The sequence below is a fragment of the Aspergillus piperis genome (genome assembly GCF_003184755.1).
Source record: "Aspergillus piperis CBS 112811 unplaced genomic scaffold BO85scaffold_3, whole genome shotgun sequence".
Lineage (NCBI taxonomy): Eukaryota > Fungi > Ascomycota > Eurotiomycetes > Eurotiales > Aspergillaceae > Aspergillus > Aspergillus piperis.
Window position 1 is genome coordinate 1,795,302 of NW_020291593.1, and position 19,187 is coordinate 1,814,488.

A 19,187-nucleotide genomic window follows, 5' to 3' on the forward strand; every position below is an offset into this window, starting at 1 on the left:
ACACCAGATCACGTGCACTGCCCGATAGAGACGCCGATAATGTAATCACGCCGCTTTTAACGGCGGGGAGCTTCGATTATCAATTATCGATATCAAAGCAAGAATCTGCAGAATCCCAGGGGAATTGTGGGATGAGAGACCCTTAAACAGGTAGCTTGGGTCGGTTAGCAAGAAGTCAAACTCGGCCAGGTTCACTTAAGCCTCTCTTCTATGGTTGTGACCTGCTCTACTTCCATGCTATACACGCGCATTCCGTCATTTTCTTTACATCCCGCTTCCCCCACTCTACTATGAGCAAGAAGTTCAAATCTCAGGCTTCGAGCAGCCGAGCTGCTGCCGGCACTTTCGGAGGTTTTGGTGGATTTTCCGGCGCATTCTCTAGCCAAGGAAAAGAGCCATCGTCACTTACATATGTGGCTGAACCGCCGGATCTTTCCCGCATATCGGAGGCACAATTAGCGATTGCGTTCAAGAACTTTCTAAAGAAAGATGAAGTCACCAGAACGAGAGCTCTGGATGATCTACGGGATCATGTATCGAGTGTCGAGAGTCGCAGCGGAACGCTTGATGACGGGTTTCTGGAAGCTTGGGTAGGTAACCTTCGCATCATGCGCCCCGGAATAGCAAGTTGATCATGGTTCGGAACATCGGCAGATTAAAATCTATCCCCGCGCTTCCATAGATCTGTCCCGCAGGGTGAGACAGACCGCTCATTCTACTCAAGGGTCGATTGCCAGTCTGGTGGGAAAGCGGATTGCTCGCTTCCTACCCAAGGTGATTGGCGCGTGGCTGGCAGGAATCTATGATAATGATAGACCTGTCCATCAGTCTGCTTTGGAGTCTTTCACCCGCGTCTTCTCGACTGACGAGAAGAGAAGCGGCGTGTGGAAGGTTTACCAGAGCGCTATCCTAGAATTTGTGGATGATGTCATCCTGCAGCAGACTGCTCTGACATTGAGCGATGAGCGAACGGTCAAGCCTGACGATGCAGAAGCAAAGTATGCGCGTGTAGCTGGTACTGCGCTTTTGCTGTTCAACAGAGTTCTAGGTAAGCGGAGATCCATATTGTTCCTAACGTCTTTTGACTAAAGCATATGCAGGACACTCGACCCATGAAGATTTGCAGAAGGATTTGCCGACCATCGAAACTCTCTTATGCAGCAAATCTCTATGGGCGCTTTCTTATCATGACGACCCTTTTGTGCGCAAATCGCTCTACATCCTTACTCGATCTGCTGTGTCTAAAGAGCCTGAGGAGCTTGATTGGAAGCTCATCAGTGCTGCCTTGATTGGCAAGGCTTTGCACAGTCCCCAACTTGGTTCCGCATCGGAGCTTTCCGAAACGATTTTGCGAGTAACGTCTGCAAGACCGCAATTATGGACAGAGGACTATTCTGGGAAGTCATCCCCTTCCAAGAGACTTCTTCAATACATACAAAAAGGTTCACAAAGCGGCACAAGCTCCTTCTGGCCAAATCTTTGCCAATTACTTCAGACGATTCCTTTCGAAACATTGGCCAAGATTGACTCGCAATCTACATCCGATTCTCTTGGTCTGTCTAGTGCGGTTGCACTAACGGAGTCGTTCCAGGAAGGAGTCACTTCTAGGGATGAGCCTCGACAGAATCGTGCGGTTGGTTGGAAGGCCTACATTGACACGTCGATGTGGCTTGCCCACCGGCTTTCTGAAGAGGATAGGGAGAAATTCTTGCAGGACAGGCTTGCTCCGTTGATATTGCAATATGTCGAGCCTGAACAAGATCGTCTTCAATGGACTCTTCCCCCTTCGTCGGCGGAATCTATCTGCACGGATTGTCTCGTCGCAGTGACAGCGAAAGGCTACAAAGCGGTGGTCGAGCAGCTGTGGACAAAGTTGGCCGATGGCCTACTCGAGGCTGTAAAGCTGTCATCACCGGAGCAGTCCAAGGACTTCAAGCCCTCACAGGACGCAGTATGTGTGGAGGCTGAGCGTCTGTTCGCCTCGGAAGCCTTGTTGCTTTCGCGTTTGCATGGCACTGCCCATGAGACAAGCATTTTGGATGTATTCAAGAATACAGGCCTAAAATTACTCGATAATTGCCTGGAGGTGTTGCGCTCCAGGAATGGTAAGCCTTATGGAGCGGCTGCGGTTGTAGAAGAAATAGTACGCAAAGTCCCGCAAATCGCGCAAGGCTCGCAGTCGTTGTTGAATTTTGTTCAAGAGGATGCGCCTGAGCTCTTGGCATCGCCATCCGCTGATCGATTGGTATCCATTATCATGTCTTGCCGATCTTGGGAAGGGTTCGGACCTAGCTTCGAGAAGGTCGTCGAGCGTGTGGCACAGTCGGATCCTGAGTCCTCAAATGTACATGCTGTTCAGAAGCTTCTTTCCACTCTTGATTTCCAGGAGCTAGGCGACAAGAGTGGACTGGTTTCTTTGGTCATGCGGGCCCTAGAACAAGCTTGCAAGGGCAGCGACCTTCACTGGTCCATTGTTGTTGCCGTGCTACAGAACCATACTTCTCATGGGCAATTGACGGACTCAATTTTCCTGTCTATTGTGGATGCCCTCTCTGAAGAGAGCAAGGTATTTGACACGCTACATGGACTTTCTCGCATCTCCAGCTCGGTCCCCACTGCTGTCAGAAACTTCCAGAGCGGAGGCCACGGCTCAAAGTTGTCTGGTAAGCTGTTGTTCCTCACCGAGTCGTCGGACGAAGAAGTAGCTAGTCTCGCGGAGTCGCTGTCCAAGACTGTGAAAAATTCCGTCGTCAGTGAGACAAGCGCCAAATCGAGCTTTGAGATCCTGCAGCACCAGTTCGACAATGTGAATCAAATGTCACTTTCGTAAGTCGCGACCCACCGAGAGGAGAGAAAAGAAGCTAACGGTACTAGCATCGAGTCCATGTTGAGCATCGCGGAAGAGCTTCTACAGAATGTCCCTTCCGCTGACATTGGAAGAGTAGCGAAGGACATACTGCCGTCTCGTCAATCTTGGGAGAATTCCCTTGGACCTTTTCTCGAGCTCCCTCCACGGCTATCGGCTGCCGTCACCAGCCCGCTCGCCGGTACCGTGCATCTCGTTAATCGCAGTGTGTCAAACGCATTCCGGGAACGCTACGCACGTATTCCGCGCGACTCCAATAATTGCTCGTCGGCGTTCCGGTTGGCATTTTACACCATCAAGATTCTTTCTTCATTCGATATTGTTGAACATCTGGAGATCGAGGAGCTTGAGACACTGTTTTACAATGTACCCCTAACAGTGCAGCTTATTGATGATGACTTGAGCGTCCAAAACTGCAATGGGATAACCGGCATCACACACCCCGAGCAGCGTGAGGAGTACATGGAAGTAGTCAGCGATGGTCGAAAAGCCGTGAATGGCTGGGCTCAGTCGCAAAAACTGAATGCCGGTAAAGGACTGTCAGTTGGTTCTTTGCTTTCTACATTTTGGACAAACCAGGTCGAGAAGCTGGATTCCATTTCTCCGTTAGACTACCAAATTGGGCTGGCGTTTGTGAAGATTATGGAAGCTGTGGATTCGTCAAGCAAGAGTCGGTCATCAGAAGAGGTCACACAACTTTGCAGGGAGATGCGAAAGGCGAACGCCATTCGGTCGGCCTCTTGGGTGACCGTGCTACGAAGTGCCATACTCTCCAACCCTGCCGGCACACGACTATGTAACGAGTTTGTGGCGGACTCCACGGGGTTGAAGCCCACCGATGAGAGCAAAGATGGTATGTCGAGGCCCCTTTACCCACTCAATCTAATCTGCTAATATAGACTAGGTCTTCGCAAGCTGGTCCTTTTGAATCTCCTGTTATCTGGAGAAGAAGAGGTTGCGGCCTCCATTCCCACACAGCGTTTGGTGTTCCTTATCAAACATCTCATTCAATGCCTCCAGTCTGAGGGCACATCTTTGAGTATCAAGGCCGAGATTTTCCAAGTCCTGGTAGTGATGCTTCCTAACCTACAGGAAATCTACGGCTCCCACTGGGAGGAATGTATGGATATCCTTATTACCACATGGCAAGAGACTGGTGGTAGCGACGAAGCCATCCCTACTCTGCTATCGTCGTTCAGACTCTTTTCTCGTCTTCAGTCAATCGCAGGCGACGAGGAGAGTAACGATGATGTGAAGGATGCGTGGTCTGATCGGAAGAATGCACTCTTCAATAGCTTGGCGTCAACGCTCCAGAAATTCGGTAAGTGTTGGATACACGGTTATCAGGTATATGCTGACTGGGCAGATTCGTCCACCACCTTCCACCAACCCCGAGATGTGGCTGTTGATCTGTTGTGTCGCTTCCTCAACGTTATCCCAGTTGATCACCTGGAGGACGCGAGCAAGTTCTTCCCTCTTATCACAGCGCAGAGCCCTGCGGTGCAACGCGCAGCTTACACAGTCCTCCATCGGTACATCCCCAGCGTGCAAGAACAAGTGTCATTTGACGTGGCGCTGTCGAAGACGACTGTCGGACTGCCTGACGAGCTCATGTCTTTGCTGCTCGAAGCACCGACTATGGAAGGGGTTAACGCCGCCTATGGCGACGACAGGATGTGGGCCGAACTACGGTCGTATCTGCTAAGCTGGAAGGTGGTTTTCGATCACTTCGTTAACGCGGTATGTATTGGTGTCTTGCTATAGGAATATGGTTTGCTGACCGTCACAGTCTCTCACTGTCCAAGAGAACTACGTGGCTAGTATCAAGGACAACGAAAGTCTCAGCCCACTTTTGGAGTTCATGTTCGATTTCCTCCAGCGATCGGGCGGAAAGATGGTGGATGCATCCAAGTTTGACATCCGCTCCTTCGAGCTCGATCAGTCCGAGAGCGCTGAGAAGGAGATTCAATGGCTTCTCGTGCACTTGTATTTCTTGTGCTTGAGGCACCTGGCCAACATGACTAAGAGCTGGTGGCTCGATACGAAGAAGCGCATCAAGGGGCCGGTGGAATCCTGGACCGAGAAATTCGTAAGCTGCCTGGACAGCCAGCTTGCCTATTGTAAACTAACACTGCATTAGATCTCACCTTTGGTTATCGAGGACTCGCTACGGGGAGTCACTGAATGGACAGCCACCCAGGATCCGAACGAAGAGCGGGCGCTGAACGTGAAGATCTCGCCCAAGACGGCGGAGATCATTGCCAGCATCCCGGTGGATGAAGAGTCGCCACCAGTGGCATTGTCTTTGTCCCTTCCTCCGGCTTATCCACTGCAACCAGCGTTGGTTGTGAGTCGAAGCCGTGTGCTCGTGGACGAGAAGAAGTGGCGCAGCTGGTTGCTGACCATCCAAGGCGTGATCATGTTTGCCAACGGCAACCTGGTGGATGGACTGCTGGCGTTCCGGAAGAACGTGCAGGGAGCGCTCAAGGGGCAGAGCGAGTGCGCGATCTGCTACTCGGTCATCTCGACGGACATGCAGACACCGAACAAGCGGTGCGCCACGTGCAAGAACACTTTCCACTCGGTGTGTCTGTTCCGGTGGTTCAAGAGCAGCAACCAGAGCACGTGCCCGCTGTGCCGGAACAATTTTGTTTATGTATGAGAGTGTGGAAGTGGTAGAGGTGTACATAGTTAACATAGTAGGAGTCTTACAATGATGCCATATTATTCGATGACTATCAGTACATGTGGGATCCATGTCCTTGACTGCATTTCAAAAAAATAGTAAAATTACAACTCCCCATGCTCCTCACCATCCAAATGCTGAGTCTCATCACCCTTACATTCAACCTCATCAAACCTAAACTTCATAGACCCATCCCCCTTCGTATTCCAAAGGGCATTCTGATTGTATTCCTTAACAATAACAAGTCCATTGAACCCATGCGTATTGTTACCGCGAATACGCAGAAACCCTTTCTTGTCACCGTCATCCTTTACAGCCTGGAACTTGAACGGGACCAGCGGATCTTTATTTTCGCTGTTCTCATTAGGCCAGAGATACCAAGACTTATCTCGATTCGCCTTAAGCACAAGTGGACCCCATTCTTTGGAAAGCCAGTTGAGATAGAAAGACCCGCCATCGGTTACGTTGCCCTCGGGGGATGGGCAACCGGATTTGTAGTCTCCGCATACTTGGAATGTTCTTGGAGGGGTGTCTTCGTCGAATAAGAGTGGTTCCCAGAAGAATCCGCCGTGACCGCCGTGAGGGATGAAACGTTTGATCTCGCCGCGGTCGATGTGTGTTAACTTGTAGCATTTGCGGTAGGTGATTGGTAGAGTTGTAGTAGTGGGTTGGTCGATCTCGTTATTGATACTATCGAATGAAGGCTGGAATGGCTGGAACATATTCTGGGGCAGAACAAAGGCCCCTGTCGAGATGGCAAGGAAGATAATGGGAACAATCTTCATGGTTCCAATTATCTGGTAATCCTCTACTAGTAGTGGTGTTTGAAGGCTCAGGATCGGAAGTCTCTTCCCTCAATCTGATGGAGTGATTAGTTTCAATGAGCGTAATACTATATAGTACAGATGGAGAATACCTTGTGGTGAAGGCAGTCACCAAATCATAAGTCCATACACAGAAAGAAATGATCTTAATGAAGTATACATGATATAATAATACCATTATGGTAGGTGGATCCAGGCAAAGCCATAGCGTCTGAATGTGAGGAACGTTGGTAGAGAGCAGTTTTCGGATATTCGGATCCATCCATGATGATGACACTGCCACACCTGCCATCTCCGTCGATAGATTACGCAGTTTTTTGCTAAGATCCGACTGATGCTACAAGCAAGCCAGCCAATTTATACATACAGCATTATATGTTAGATAGATGTTTCATGGTGGATACGAAGCTCCAGAGGTGATCACCGTACAATGTTGTATGGAGTAGAAGTAGAAAACTGTGGGGGGGCGGCACCGCGGGGCACAACCAACTTTCCGCCGCGGAGCTCCAACTTGAGCTTCTCCATCTCCTCCTCGTCAATGTCCGCCTCGCACATCCCCAACCTGAACACTCTGCGCCGCGGTGGTGGTCGCGGCCGATTTCGAAGTCGTGGAGGTGGCCAGCCCGGTGATGCAGGCCACGGGTCTCATGGCGCCAAAGATCGTGTGGTGCAGGGCACCGATAATGACGCCAGCGTCTCCCGCCTCAGTGCCGTGAATCTGGGCTATCTTGATGATGTCTTCGCACCTGCATTGACGCCTCCGGGCATGGAAGTTCGCCGACTTCCCATCATCAACAGAGGTACTTTATCGTCCATAGACTCCAAACTTTTAATTTCTAACCATCATAGGTACCTACGTTCGCACCACCACCATCGATCACCTCGTCACCCGCTTTCTGAGCGCCCATCCCTCTTACCCCAAGAAACAAATCATCTCCCTGGGCGCCGGCACCGACACGCGCATCTTTCGTCTCCTCTCCTCCCCTACCTACGACGCATCAAATCTAGTCTACCACGAGATCGACTTTTCTGTCAACACTTCCGCCAAAATCAAACTCATCCGCGCCGCACCTCTCCTCCAACGCATCCTCAGCAGTAGCAGCGGCGACGTCGAAATCTCTCCAACCAACGACGCCCTCCACTCGCCCTCCTACCACCTTCACCCCCTCGATCTCCGCAGCCTACCCACCTCACCCGCCCTCCCAGGCCTCGATCCTACTCTCCCCACCCTCCTCCTGTCCGAGTGTTGTCTCGTATACCTCACCCCCGGCGAAGCCAGCTCGGTAGTCCGCCACTTCACAGAAACCATCTTCCCGGCGACCACGCCGGTAGGGTTGGTTCTGTATGAGCCCATCCGGCCCGACGATGCATTCGGGCGCACAATGGTGGCAAATTTAGCCACGAGGGGGATTCAGCTGCAGACATTGCAAGAGTATGCGTCGCTAGAGGCGCAGCGACGGAGGTTACGGGAGCTGGGACTGGACGCTGGCCAGGCGGCGGCGGATGTGGATTTCATCTGGGAGAGATGGGTGAATGAGCGGGAGAAGGAGCGGGTGGCAGGGTTGGAGATGTTGGATGAGATGGAGGAATGGAGGCTACTGGCAAAACATTATTGTGTTGCTTGGGGGTGGAGGGACACCCCGGGTGGAGTGTTTGAGGGATGGAGGGAGATGGAAGGGCAGGAGGAGTAGGCGTAGGAGTACAGTAAGAAGCATGAAGTATTACTGTGTAGTTAGGGAGTAGTGTGTGCGTCATACATGTTAGCTAGCTAGCTAGTTTATTTATTGCTCCCAAGTAGTTCCCCAGACTATCATATAATAGATTATATTTGAATGAAAATGCACGTTGAGCGCACAGGCCAAGGGGCGAGAAAGAGGAGAGAGTAGACTAAGTACTATGCAGTGGAGTGAAGTGCATGGCAGCCCAAGCTTGCAACGTGCATGCAAACCACCCCAAGACCCCTGTATATACCAGTATTATAATATTATTATTGTCAATTATTGCCTAATTGTTCAAGTACTTAACAGGGCAAACAGGTATTTGCCCAGCAATCAAGCCATTGGTGCAATCAAACATGACCATAGATACGAGCCCTTGAGCAAGCGAGACAGAGACTAAACATAGACTATTGCCCAAGCTAGCACCATAGCTCCCGCCTATGAGCCTGTACGATTGGCTTGCTTTCTCGCCCCCTTTTTTTTTTTTTTCAACTGCCAAAGTCCGTGCCGGTCAGTGACTGAGACTAGCCCAGAGGCAGAGAGGCACTGACTCGAATGGACTCGAGCACTACTTTGTGACTTATACTGGAATAGGATGCTGATCCGGTCTGGACGGATGTTGATCGTGATGTCTTGTCTGGGAGAGGAAGGGAGTGGTTGTGAGTTTGTCCCGTGTCATATTCTGGTAGAGTTGAGTTGCGTTGACAGATGGCAATAATTAAGGATTGAGTTGGTTAAACTCAACAGATATATCGTTGTTCACAGCTACGCTCTCTCTCTCTCTTTCTTTACTCCCCTTTTGTGAGTTCTACCACCAAGTATGGATGAATGTCTTAGGGTCCACGGACCCCTTATCCATCCATCAGGAACCGTACGGTAACCTACACTATTCCACTATTCCCAAAGAAGTAATATACGGGGGGTATTCCATGAACTGCCGCGGCGCAAAGGCCGCTGATTGGCGTGAACCCCTGAGCGGGTCATGCCTAATTGGGATCGAAGCTTTAGGGCTATCCTGTTTGGGTAACCCGGGGAGAGCATCACTTTCAGGCTACTAGTCGTAGTAGTCTTTCTCTAGTAGTTTGATGGTGGTGGCAGTGGGTTCCTCGTTTCTCTTTTCTTCTGGGTCTGCCGGCTCTTGTCTCTCTCTTTCTCTTCCTCTTTTCCTTCTCTTTCTTTGCTTCGGTCCAGTCTCTCGTTCTTGTCTTTACTGACCCTAGTCTTTCGTTTCGCGTGGTCTGTCGTGGTGTCATATTCAATTATTCTCTATACTTACCTGCCTATTTGTCTGCCGCTATATATCTCACAAAACTGACCCATACATATCACATCTCTCCACCTTTGGTTACATATACATACAACATACATACATATACACATCTCATACAACAATGAAGGCCACTAGCGCAACGGTGGCTTTCCTAGCCATGACTGCTGTCCAAGCAGCCAAGCACGCCCATGACCATGGCCACCACCGCAGCCATCGCTCGGTGGATGCCCCCGTGGTGAAGAAGAGCTCCTCGTGCCAGTTCCCCTCCGGGGCTGGCTTGATCCCTATCACTCCCTACGAGGTCAATGGTGGATGGGCTATGAGCCCTGACCAGGAGTGCAAGCCTGGCGGATACTGCCCGTATGCTTGTCCGGCTGGCCAGGTCTCTATGCAATGGGACCCGGAGGCTACTTCGTACACCTACCCCATGTCCATGGTAAGTTGCCTGAGAGTAAACCTTTGTTGGGCGTGACTGACAAGAGTAGAATGGTGGACTGTACTGCGACGAGAACGGCGAGATTCAGAAGCCCTTCCCGGACCGTCCCTACTGCAAGGACGGCACCGGCGTCGTCAGCGCGAAGAACAAGTGCAAGGAGCAGGTGTCTTTCTGCCAGACGGTTCTTCCTGGCAATGAGGCCATGTTGATTCCCACGCTTGTTGAGGAATTGGCTACCCTGGCTGTTCCGGATCTGAGTTACTGGTGTGAGACTGCGGCGCAGTAGGTTTTCCATTACTTTTACTTGTAAGAGATCATTATACTGACAGTATAGCTTCTATATCAATCCTCCGGGATACAACACCGAGACGGCCTGTGTCTGGGGTACCTCCGCTAACCCCTACGGCAACTGGTCCCCGTATGTTGCCGGTGCCAACACCGACGGCGACGGCAACACCTATGTGAAGCTCGGATGGAATCCGATTTACCTGGAACCGACCACCCCGTTCCGCAACGAAGTCCCTGAATTTGGTGTCGAGATCGAGTGCGAGGGCGGCGGCTGCAATGGACTGCCCTGCAAGATCGACCCGTCCGTCAATGGTGTGAACGAGATGACTGGCGACAGCTCGGTGGGTGCAGGCGGTGCCACCTTCTGTGTGGTGACGGTGCCCAAGGGCGGCAAGGCCAATGTCGTTGTCTTCGACAAGGGAGGTGACTCGGCCAGCGTGCCGGTGTCTAGCAGCAGTGTTAGCAGCGTCGTCGTCAGCAGCAGCAGCAGCGCCAGCTCCAGCTCCACCTCGACCAGCAGTATCGTCCCTACTACCAGCAGCACGTCGACGGTTATCAGCACCAGCTCCAGCACTACCAGCAGCACCCCGACCCCGACCCCGTCCAGCACTACTACCTCCAGCTCCACGCTCAGCTCCAGCTCCACGCTCAGCTCCAGCTCCACCATCAGCACCACCAGCTCCAGCAGCATCACCTCCCGGCCTACCCCCAGCTGGACGCCCTCATCCAGCTGGAAGGTCAGCTCCAGCGCAGCATTGAACTGGACCGTATCGGCTAGCTACACGTACAAGCCACACGCCATGGTGGAGACAGGCTCCTCGCATGCGAATCCTGTCGCTGCTGCTGCTGTTGGCAGTGGTTCCAGCCAGTCATCTGGAACTGCTCAAGCAACACAGTCGGCAGCTGTGACAGATGGTGCTGCTGTTGGCAGTGCTGTGTCCAAGCTCAGTCTGATTGTGGCGGTCCTTGGAGCGATTGTAATGGTCTAGACTGAGACCATGTTGACTACTAACAAACCATCAATGGTTGGTTGCATACTCACCATCATTTTTCTTGGTTCACTTCTGATGGGCACCTTTTTCACACTATACTTTATACCCTTATGATTGACGTTCTTGTACATGCTTGATTAATGAGCATTTATTGATAATGTTTACTGTTAATATAGTCATTAATCTGTAATCATAGTGCCAAGTGCCACTTAGCATGATCATAGGGTAGAGGATAGAACAGCCCGCATTCACTAGTACGAACTCCAATTGAACAGTCAGATTCCATCTCTATTTGAATGAGTAGCAGTGCAATTAAGAAGAATGTCCAGAGTATTCCAAAGGAGCAACCCAATACCCACCAGCGAAGTAGAGTAGTGATGAACTGGATAAAGTAGAAAGAGAAGGTGTACGGAGTTAGTAGCCTGTGTCAATGTCAAAGCGGGAAGCAAGCCAATCGGCCCACCTCCACCTCCACCTGCACTGCCTAACATCATCGTCATCTCCTCACCACCTCCCTCTATTCTCTACACTCACACTCACCACCACACCCACAACAACCACCACCACCAAAATGCCTCCCTCACCACAAACAGTACGCCCTCCTCCCCTCTCTCCATCCCCTTCCATCCCATCCACCTCCCTTCAATCCCACTACCATCCTCATCTCCCTTCCCCCGCACCCCTCCACCCCTCCAACCACCCCAACTTTTCCCTCCCCCTCCAATCAATCTAACAAACCAATCCAGGCAAAGTTAACCAGCACCCTCCACCTCCTAATCCCACGCCTCCGCCTACTGCAAAAAAAAGATACCGCCAGCTCCGTCGTCCAACGGCGCGACCTCTCCACCCTGCTAGCCGAGAACCGCTCCACGAGCGCCCGCATCCGCGTCGAGAATGTAATCGCGACCGACACCGCCGTCGAAGTAATGGAGATGGTCGAGCTCTACTGCGAACTACTTCTCGCGCGGGCGAATCTCCTCGATCAATCTGCCTTTGGGGAGAAGGGCGCGCGCGCGCGGAGTAGAGCGCGAGGGGAAGCGCAACGCCATCTTTCTTCTTCATCTTCTACTTCGTCATCTAAAGGCACAGAGGGGAAAAGCTCAGGGTTCTCGTTTTGGGGGTTTGGGCGGAAACAACAACAACAGCAACAACAAACCACTGGTACATCACCAGCAGCAGAACAAGCAAGAGCTGAAAGCGGTGGTGGGGAAGAAGCAGGCGGCGCAGTGGAAAAAGAAGGCTACATCGACCCGGCGCTCGACGAAGCCGCGGCAGTGATATTCTACTCGTATGCGCGGTTCCCGCACGATATTCGGGAAATGACGATCCTGCGGGGATTACTTAGCGATCGATGGGGGAAGGATTTCATGATGCTGGCGCAGGAGAATAAGCTGGAGGAGGTGAAGGTTCCGGAACGGTTGGTGAGGGGGTTGAGGGTGAAGCCGCCTTCGGAGGAGTTGGTGGAGAGTTATCTTGTCGAGATTGCGAGGGCGTATGGGGTGACTTGGCCGGATGGGTTTGTTGCTTCGCCGGAGGGGGATGTGCCGAGTTTTGTGGAGGATGAGGATAGGAATGATGGTGATGGTGATGGTGGTGGGGATGTGAAGCTGCCGTCTACGCCGAGGAAGATTGGTCAGTCTGGTGATAGTGAGAATGACGTGCGACGGGCATCCGAGACAATGGAGTTGAATAAGGCGACGCCGCCGCGGGGGCTATATTCCGAGGGAAAGAGCCCGGTGAGTGTGGCGCCGCCGGGGCCGAGGGTGGATAATTTACATCCCAAGGTCAAGGTGCCTGGGGAGGAGGATGTGTCTAAAGAGGCAAGGCAGTCGAAGCCGGCGAAGAGTGATATACCCGAGTTGGATGAGTTGACGAGACGGTTTGCGGCGTTGAGACGGTGACATGCACATTCCCTCTACACTCACTACATTATCAGTTACGATGTTATGATGATAAGCACGAGCAAAACTTCTATTAGATGCATGCATGCATCCATCTATCTATCCTCTCTGTTCTCTCTTTCATCATCCAATGCATAATGTAACAACAGGTATAATATATCAACAGCAACCGCTGAACCATCCCAAACCAGATCAAAATCCAAAGCACACGACCGGACACCGCTATGCAATGGGTCCATTATATATATGTACAAGAAGCAACTCTTAACGCCTGTGCAGTGATATGAGAAAAATAAAACAAGCAAGACTTAGTCCCGCTCTTCTTCCTCACCGGGGAGGAAGACTTCATGTCCGGAACCTTCGTAGACAAAGATGGCTGCCACGCAGCCAAACACCGACACCAATGCAATCAGCCACCAGGCGAATCCGACCATGCCCATCTCCAGACCGTAGCCGTACCACGATCCGGAAAAGATCGGTCCAATGGTACGGAACGCCGAGGACACGGACTGGCCGATGCCGTGGATGGTGCCGAGCACCGACGGGTGCGGAGAGCAGTTGTTCAGGAGAATGATGGAGGTGGGAAGAGTGAAGGTTCGTGCCGTCACTTGCAGGAACAAGACCACAATGATGGAGAACCACACCCATCCGCCGTTGGCCTGGCCCGGCGGGGGTGCGGACGACGGAGCAAGAGCAATGTATGGCGCGAATGCGTACGCCAGAGGGAAGAGGGTCAAGAAGTACTGGTAACTCTTGGCCGTGCCCAAACGGTTGTTGATGCTGGGGTAAATGGTGAACTGGAGAAGCATGCCAATCACACCGAGAATGGCAGTAGCGAAACCAACACTTTGTGGCAGCATGCCCAGACCGCCAGTGAAGATAAAGGGCAGTCTCTGGACCGGACTGGCAGGGTCGTTGGCATCATAACGCGGGGTAGAGAGGAAAAGCAACCAGAGATTGTTGAAAGCACCCATCTGAAAGTCGAAGAAGGCCTGCGCCAACAGCGTGCACAGCACGTTCTTGGTCCAGATCCGGCGGAAAGGCAAAGTGCGAGCCTGACGGCTTGCCTTGGTCGCCTTCTCTTCCATCTCGTAGCTCTCGGCCGGGTCTCTGCGGTTCAGCAGAGGACCAGCCTCGTCGTAGTCCGCGAATGGCAGTCTCTGGTACAGCGGAGAGTTCGAAGGAACGACGGCCCGGATGCCGCGAGCGAAGATGCGCATCGAGAACACGCCCAGACCGGGCTTGCCCTTGCAAGCTTCCAGAGTCTGTGCAGTCAGTTAGCAGTGCGCATAGCAGATTTCAACAGAAAACATACCTCTTCAAGACCGATGGCGACACAGACCGCAGCAAATGTCAGGAAAATGCAATTCGCCAGCATGGGCAGCGCATACGGGTAGCGAACGAGCCACTGCACACCGTCGGCGCCGCCGAAAGAAGAATCAGGACCGAAGAGTCGAGGATACGCCTTGACCGGATCAGCCAGCATACCACCCATCACTAAAAGAAATTAGCTGTAGCCACAAACATCACAGCAGGGTACCTACCAGGTCCGAACAACGCGGCGACGTTGAACCCGATAGGCAGAATCAGGAACGCGCGCGAGTGGTATTTCTTCTCCTTGACATTCTCCGCGATCATGGTCCGAATAATACCAACCGTCCCGTTGATGGCACCGCCAAAAGAACGCCAGAACACGGCCTGCGCGAACGACGTCGAAAAGGCAACACCCAGACAGGACAACGCGGTACCAATAAGACCAACCAGCAAGACAAACTTGCGACCACCCCATTCTGCATCGGCGACACGGCCCCAAGGGATAGCTGTTGCAAATTGCGCGGCGGTAAAGGCACCCTGGAGGATACCGGCCTGCGTGGAGACATCGGCGTCGGAGAGGTTCTCATCGAAGGATTTCAGTTGGTAGAACATGTATGCTTGCAGGGAGGCAATCTGGAGGAAGTCGAAGACACGACAGAGACCCAACAGGGCCAACTGCCCTTTGCGCGGAAGGGACATCCATGTAACGGGTGCTGGACGAGGCCGAGGAGCCGACGAGTCGGCCAGTTCTTGAGGTTGTAGGAGAGACATCTGTGGCTGGCTGTAGGAATGAGAGCGACTGCGAGCGTGTCCAGGACCCCAGTCGAAGGAAGTGTTCCTCACGGCCATGTTGGTGTGAGAGCGATTATCGTCGTAATCGTCGTCGTAGCGGCCGGAAGAGCCCTCAGAGACGTCAGCTAACGAGATGTTGGATTCTCGGCGACGACGTTGTTGAGAAGAGGTAAAGTCCGCGGGGTCGGGTTCGCCGCCTTGATCGTGACCGGATGTCCAGGAAGTGGCTCGGGTATGACGAGCATTCCGGCTCTTAGAGGCTTGGGCGAAGGAGGAGGAGGTGGCCGAGAGGGGGTTGGGAGTGGCCGCTGGAGTAGAGATGGCCGAGGAAGGGGTGGTGGAGGAGAGCGATAAAGAGGGTAGCGACGGACGCCCGGCGGTTCCTTGAGAGCCGGATTTTGGCGCAGGCATTGGAGAGTTACCTTTTGGGGGGGGCGGCGAATGATGATAGGGCAGCCCACGGTACTGGAGAAGAACAAGAAGGAAGGGAGGGGCCGGACCGGGGCTTGATGGTTTGGTTTAGGTCAGGTCAGATCGGGATCCACGAAAAGAGAAGAAGCGAGAATGAGAGACTGAGAGTAGGAAGTAAGAGAGAGGGAGAGAAAGAGAGAAGAAGAAAGGAATGGAAAGGGAAGATCGTGAAGAGAGAGAGAGAGAGTGGAAGACTAGACAGAGACGACCATCAGGAGAACTGCCGTACTCAGTAAGAACTGGGAATTACAACTTACTGGATGTACTGAACAACTGATTGTTACTGAATGGAAATTAATGAAGTATACGCCCAAAGAGGAAATGACTCGTGAAACTAAAATAAGCCGAATAAATTAAAAAAAATGATTAAAATAAAAAAGGAAAAAAAAAACTTTTTTTCTTTTCTTAAATTCTTTTTTATTCTTCATTCGGATCGGCAACGAATCCCCGAGCTTGCGACGACTCTTTCGTCGGTTCTCCACCTCAACTCGTCCGTTCCTTCCTCGTCCGGCCTTTTGGCGTCTTGGCATTCATTCTATCTCCCCCCGTTGAATTTTCCTCTTTTCTTTTTTGGCACTTTTGTTTCGAGTTTCGACACAATCGATACCCACTCTCTCTCTTCCTCTTTCTACATACGTAGTAACTAGATAGGACTAGGATGATACTTCTACTTATCTCTTTCCCCGGCTAAACAGACCCTCACCAGCGTCTCATCCAGACGACCCGAAATCTTTTCCCTTCCCGTTCCCTTGAAACAAAAACCCCCCCAATTCATGCGTCTTTTAGAAAGTTGACTACGTAGCATCAATTCCGACCTCTCCGCTAGTTGATGTGCATGGGGCAGGTGAAAACTTTTTTTCGTCTGTCTAAACGAAGTTATGCAGGCTGCGTCAGACGTCAGAGATCAAAGCCTTCAGGTCAGACGTACGCAATTCGATGCGTAGATAAAAGTAGTAGCAAGTGACGGAAAGTGACATGCAGTTTCGGTTGTTGGTTCGGGGCTGCGTCCGCACGAGTCAGTTTTTCTTTCCTGTCAGCTAAAAACTACGTAGTAAGCTACTAGTTAACTTTGTACTCGTTGTCGGCGTCATGCATTTCTATGGCTCGTTGCCGCTTTGCTCGGCTTTGCTATGTATGTATGTACTGTCAGCCGATGACCGTCCCGTGTATTAGCCGCTGTATGGTATGGTTCCAAGGTTCAAGGAGATGGATCGTATGTTTGAATTGGAAAACGGGAAGACTTTTTGTTTATACAAGTTTAATATTTATCTTTATATTCATTTATAACCACATCAATAATCACACTTATTATAATGTGCATCTATCTATCGCACATAATGTCCTTCTGCTCGCCAGGATGGACTCCGTTGTTCTGCCAACGGAAAATACCGCGGTGGCTCCTGTGACTTCGTCCAGCGTCGCCAATGCCACCACGGCGTCTCCTCCGATTCCGTCCAGGGCTTGGACCTCTCGATCCTATCGACACTCTCTGTCGATGCCCTCTCCTTCACCCGGCTAAATTGCTGTTGGCGCCGGTATATCCGCATGATCGTATAGATGGCCACGATGGCCACGACAAAGCCGAAGACGGGGGCGATCCATCCCACGTTGTTATCTAAATTACGATAGTCAGCGGGGTTATTCTTCCTGCCGTCAGCTGGAGCCTGCTTACCATAAACACTCTTCAAATTGCCGGACCCGCTCTCATCCTCATCCTCATCATCACCGGTCTGACCCCAATCGAAGTGTGCATTAGGGTGATCAGGATCGACCCAAGGAACGGTGTTGATTCCAGCCGGGGGAATCGCAGGTCCAGCGCCCTCCTCGCCAGGCATTCCATACGTCTGCGCATTCTCACATGACTCCCGGCCACAATAGCCCTGGAGATCGGGCGACGGCGTGAAGGTGAACATGCTGCGCGACTTGCCCAGAACCTTGCCCTCCACATCTACCGCCTCCGCGTAGGTCCAGCGGTAGAAGTGCGGTGCCGAGTAGCTCGTCTCGAATCCTCTCTTTTCGGTCTGCTTGATGAGCATATACGGGCCAGTCGAGTTGGTCGCGCCGTAGAACCGCCAGTACTTCACACGCGTAGCCCCGTTCCAGCTGACGTAGAACGTCGTCGGAGAGAAAGTGTCTGTAGATTGCGAGTACGTCCAGAGAGCCGGCACGTCGGTAGGCATTCCATCCCATTCGAACTTTTGCGCCCGGTAGTTCATGATGCGATCCTTGTCGATGTAGCCCCAGAGCAGCACGTTGCCTTCTTCGTCATGTTCCGAAACATAGGCGTTGTTACCCCACCCAATGAATACGTTCTTGTTCGGAAGGACTTGCATGTTACCCTGGCTGGAGCTGATCATGGTCTTCCCGGGAGGAGAGTAGTCGTGCAGCTGAGTGGCGGTGTTATCTTGGTGATCGATCAAGATAATCATGCCCGAGGAGAAGTCGTGGGTGCGGTTGAAACCATTGAACCCGTTGTTATACAGAGACAGCAGCGTGTGGGTGGAGTTTTCACCAAGCCACCGCGCATCGTGCTGTTGCGAGAAACTGAAGTTGATGTTCTTGAACGTGGGATGCGCTCCATGCAACCGCCAGATGATAGATCCATCCTTGCCGGAGATCTTGTAGATCGCGCACGTGTGGCGCGAAGAGATCAAATAATCGCCGTCAGCGTTCTTGTCGATTGAGTTGATATGGAAGTAATCCCAGGGCGAGCGCGGGTCCAGCCCAGTGCCCGAAGTATCCGTGTGACTCGGCCAGGTGTAGGCATCCGAAGGGTCGACGTGGTCGAGGGACTTCCACTCGAACAGAACTTCGTTGGTCTCCACGTCTACCTCCTGGAAGATACTCTCCATCACCCATCCCATGCCGGATTTCACATTCCACGGGGACATGTCGAACTGTCGCTGCTGGTAGACCGTCATCAAGGCAGTCTTGCCGTCATTGATAGGCATGAATTCGTGCATATCGCTGGATGCCATGCCGCCTCCGGGAACCACGGTTCGGACGATGCGATAGTGGTCATCCATGATGACTCCATGACCTCGACAATACCCGTTCTGTTGAACACCCTGAAAGAAACACAAGTGATCCTTTCCCTTGTATTTGCAAACGTGCATGCCGTGGGCATTTCCGGGGCCCGAGTTACCCCAGCCGCTCCAGACTAGGTTCTATAAAATGGTCAACACCATACCATACACTCGGGCGGAAATATCAAAAGCATACCCCCTCATCATCATAAATATACGGGCCGGAATTGGACGCTTCGTACGGGCCGACAAAGATGTAACCCGGGCTTAGCTTGTCGGGAACTCTATGTTCCAAAGTAAGGACTGGAGGATAGAGATCGGGTCGCTGCAGGTGGACGTCGAGACAAGGTTAGCGATCCGGGTGGCGAACATCTTGGCTACTATTGCGTGCAAGCAGCTGCGATGACGCTAAAGCGGGCGCAACTCACAGATTTGAAGACCGAATCGATCTCTGCGACGACAGTGTGAAGGCATGCGAATAATAATAGCGCCACACAGGCGACTATGGAGGACGGAGCCGATCCCCCGGCGATATGAGTGAAGGCCACCATGGATTCTTTACATCACTTGCTCGGAGTGAGCTCGGAAGTTGATAGGAAGATC

General features: G+C 52.1%; 6 protein-coding genes across 6 annotated transcripts; 4 read left to right on the forward strand and 2 right to left on the reverse strand.

The window, feature by feature from the left end:
- The first annotated feature begins 96 nt into the window (after positions 1-96).
- On the forward strand, positions 97-5,602 carry BO85DRAFT_414855 (ubiquitin-protein ligase RKR1). Its single transcript, XM_025657662.1, has 8 exons — positions 97-590; positions 655-1,048; positions 1,101-2,826; positions 2,875-3,719; positions 3,771-4,187; positions 4,233-4,606; positions 4,656-4,955; positions 5,007-5,602. The coding sequence occupies exons 1-8, from the start codon at positions 291-293 to the stop codon at positions 5,526-5,528; spliced, it is 4,878 nt and encodes a 1,625-aa protein (XP_025519297.1). The 5' UTR covers positions 97-290; the 3' UTR covers positions 5,529-5,602.
- A 30-nt stretch (positions 5,603-5,632) lies between these two features.
- On the reverse strand, positions 5,633-6,792 carry BO85DRAFT_446531 (uncharacterized protein). The gene is made up of 2 exons (XM_025659526.1): positions 6,469-6,792; positions 5,633-6,411 (listed from the first exon to the last, which is right to left on the reverse strand). Exon 2 carries the CDS (start codon positions 6,335-6,337, stop codon positions 5,657-5,659), a length of 681 nt encoding a protein of 226 aa, XP_025519298.1. The 5' UTR covers positions 6,338-6,411; positions 6,469-6,792; the 3' UTR covers positions 5,633-5,656.
- A 117-nt stretch (positions 6,793-6,909) lies between these two features.
- Positions 6,910-8,226, forward strand: ppm1 (protein C-terminal leucine carboxyl O-methyltransferase ppm1). The gene is made up of 2 exons (XM_025659527.1): positions 6,910-7,176; positions 7,226-8,226. Exons 1-2 carry the CDS (start codon positions 6,915-6,917, stop codon positions 8,065-8,067), a joined length of 1,104 nt encoding a protein of 367 aa, XP_025519299.1. The 5' UTR covers positions 6,910-6,914; the 3' UTR covers positions 8,068-8,226.
- Positions 8,227-9,186: 960 nt separating this feature from the next.
- On the forward strand, positions 9,187-11,370 carry BO85DRAFT_391211 (SUN domain-containing protein). The gene is made up of 3 exons (XM_025656797.1): positions 9,187-9,800; positions 9,850-10,082; positions 10,135-11,370. The coding sequence occupies exons 1-3, from the start codon at positions 9,486-9,488 to the stop codon at positions 11,075-11,077; spliced, it is 1,491 nt and encodes a 496-aa protein (XP_025519300.1). The 5' UTR covers positions 9,187-9,485; the 3' UTR covers positions 11,078-11,370.
- A 220-nt stretch (positions 11,371-11,590) lies between these two features.
- BO85DRAFT_446534 (DUF292 domain protein) lies at positions 11,591-13,284 on the forward strand. The gene is made up of 2 exons (XM_025659528.1): positions 11,591-11,672; positions 11,827-13,284. The coding sequence occupies exons 1-2, from the start codon at positions 11,652-11,654 to the stop codon at positions 12,979-12,981; spliced, it is 1,176 nt and encodes a 391-aa protein (XP_025519301.1). The 5' UTR covers positions 11,591-11,651; the 3' UTR covers positions 12,982-13,284.
- Positions 13,285-13,289: 5 nt separating this feature from the next.
- BO85DRAFT_364412 (MFS general substrate transporter) lies at positions 13,290-19,135 on the reverse strand (the record flags this gene model as incomplete). The annotated part of the gene is made up of 8 exons (XM_025655698.1): positions 13,290-14,246; positions 14,297-14,478; positions 14,526-15,592; positions 16,966-17,205; positions 17,257-18,653; positions 18,704-18,718; positions 18,781-18,909; positions 19,013-19,135. 8 exons carry the CDS (start codon positions 19,133-19,135, stop codon positions 13,290-13,292), a joined length of 4,110 nt encoding a protein of 1,369 aa, XP_025519302.1.
- Positions 19,136-19,187: the final 52 nt, after the last annotated feature.